The sequence below is a fragment of the Montipora capricornis genome, chromosome 2 (genome assembly GCF_036669925.1).
Source record: "Montipora capricornis isolate CH-2021 chromosome 2, ASM3666992v2, whole genome shotgun sequence".
In the NCBI taxonomy this organism is placed as follows: domain Eukaryota; kingdom Metazoa; phylum Cnidaria; class Anthozoa; order Scleractinia; family Acroporidae; genus Montipora; species Montipora capricornis.
The window spans coordinates 61,242,871-61,245,370 of NC_090884.1; the positions used below are offsets into that span (position 1 = coordinate 61,242,871).

The window sequence follows — 2,500 nt, forward strand, 5'->3', positions numbered from 1 at the left end:
ATGAAAAGATATTACTGAAAATTGGCCATCTCAGAATAGGGTTTATTCTAGGTCAAGGCCTTTCATTTTGCCATGAGCTGATGTTTCTTTGTTGAACCACCCGATTTATGGTGTCCGGAAAACTAAGACTTACAGTGCGTTTCACAAAACTTTTGACAAACAGTTTCCGAAGTTCGTTTGAAATTCCCAAAGTTCGCTACGAACTTGGCAATTTCATTACGTAGTTGTCAATCAAATTGTGAACTTCGAAACGAAGTTGTGAATTTCACATCGAATTTCGTTGAGAAGTTGCGAAGTTCGTCGCGAGCAAAGTTCACATCATTCGGTGTAGTTGGTTTGGTAATATAACTACAAATGAATTTAAACAAAGTGAAAAAATTTCTCAAGCAAGCCAGACTAATTTTTTGATGTTTACTTTTAAAAGGTGAATTATTTCAGAGGTACGGAGCCGGGACTTCACATTTAATACAAACAGATGGCGCGACTCGTACGTATCTTGTTTACACTAGAAATGTAAAGACAAAAGTTGAACAAGATGTATGTCCTGAAAATAGGGTTTCTTTTTATCTCTGATAGATTTAACTGTAAAATACTTTTAAGCAACCATGCGTAGAAGTTCACACGACAGAAATTGTATTCTATTTTTAGGCAGGTGTCGGGTGACATCTGGGAATATTCAGTTTTCAACGTTTTATAACCCATTTTAAAACCAGATATTCGCAATCAACGTAACCACAACTTCTAAGAAAACGGAAAACTAAGACCTGGAAAACTAAGACCTGCAAAAATAAAACCCGGAACACTGCAATACTTCCCAACAACTCTAGCTACTGTTTCCTCCATCTTTAGATCGTTCATCCATATAAAGTGAAGCAAGCACCTTGTTCTTTAATCTTTAAATCCCAGCTACGCCAGTTAAAGCAGCTGGTGATTTCAACACTTTTCTAAATTTACTGGAAACGCTTAGGGACTGCGGACCTTGCAATTTAAAAAAACCGAAGCCATCGTACATACATGTAATGCTGTTCACTTTTGTTAAGAAATATGCCCTTGCGTGTTCGTTGAACAGCTACCATGTTGGTGCTGCTTGATTCCCACCCCTCCCCCCTCCCCCCTACACACCCTTTCTCATGTTTACAAACCGGGTTTTCCAGGTCTTACTTTTCCAGGATCTTAGTTTTCTGGGTCTTAGATCTTAGGTTTCTGGATTACATGGATTAACAATTTGAACGATGGAGGAAAATTACTAATTACCTCTGTTTCTTTGACTTCAGTGAACTGCAGACCATGAACCCCAGTAGCCAGAGTTGTTGGGGGAATATTGCAGTGTTCTGAGATATGTCCAGGTTTGACCCTAATTAGATGCACGACGTTTTTAATAAGCATCACGAAGTGTCCCCTTGCTCTTGTGGCCAATTTCAACATCACTTGTGTCTCAGAATACAGACAATTTATGTCACAAAGTGTCCCCCAAATGCTGCTCTTTAAGTGAAGATTAACTGCTGCATTTACCCAAAGCTAAAAATAACGCTAACCTTTACCCTAACCTTATTGTTGAAAATAGGTAGCAAATGCTTAGACTTAAAGGGACACTTTGTGTTGGATGTCAAAATTGGGCGTGCATCTAATTAGGGTCAAACCTGGACATAAGTGAGTGTTCTGGGTCTTCTTTTTGCTGGTCTTAGTTTTCTGGGTCTTAGGTTTCCGGGTCTTAGGTTTCCGGTTCTTAGGTCTTAGGTCTTAGCTTTCCGCACAGCCCTCAATTTATCTTACTCGTACAATCTAAGGTAGCAAATTAAGTGCAGAAAAAGATTGCCTCTCACACTGAGTCCCCTTGTACAAAGAGTTCTGGTCTTTCTTTTAGCAAGTTGTCTTTGATCCACACTAATAATCTTTTAATGTTCCCTGTAAAAGAATTAAAAATCATTAATGATAAATTAAGAAGGGGTACAGAAAAATGTATTTTGACTTTGTGAAACAGATTTACAAAATAATAAAGACATGAGCCTATTTCTCCCTTATCACTGGAAGGAGGTCATTTTAGATTTAAATTCCCTTTATGTCCCACGATCTCTTCCACCACGTACCTCCTACCTTGTTTTAAAGGGCTGTTAGCAAAACCCTGACCGGACCGGACCGGACGGGACCAGAGTGGATTGAATCAGATTGGACTGGACCGGATCGGATCGGATTGACAAAACACAGACCAGATCAATAACAAAATCCCTTCCAAAAGTAGATGGTCACCAGACAACGTGCTAAAGACAGGAGAAGTCGAATTCTGTGCCTTTCTGTCTTGTGTAGTCGTCTCCTCATTTACAGAGACTCGTCGAAATGTTTTTCTTTCCAGAGGTGATTACAGATTCTAAAGCGGAATTATGAAAGATGTGACGAATTGATGCCAAGAAGTGAATTGACTGCGTTTGCAACGGTCTGCTTCTTCAAACATGAAAACTAACAACAATTTTTTACTTTACCCGTCCCTGACAATTGCACAAAT

The 2,500-nt window shown here is 39.2% G+C and overlaps 1 protein-coding gene across 1 annotated transcript in view; it reads right to left on the reverse strand.

Annotated features, from left to right (window-relative positions):
• LOC138030147 (ubiquitin-related modifier 1-like) overlaps positions 1–2,500 on the reverse strand; it is a 7,856-nt gene that overhangs the window by 4,498 nt on the left and 858 nt on the right. The window contains exon 3 of the mRNA XM_068878030.1: positions 1,824–1,905. Coding sequence (XP_068734131.1) covers positions 1,824–1,905 — 82 coding nt within the window. The remainder of the gene's footprint in view (positions 1–1,823; positions 1,906–2,500) is intronic.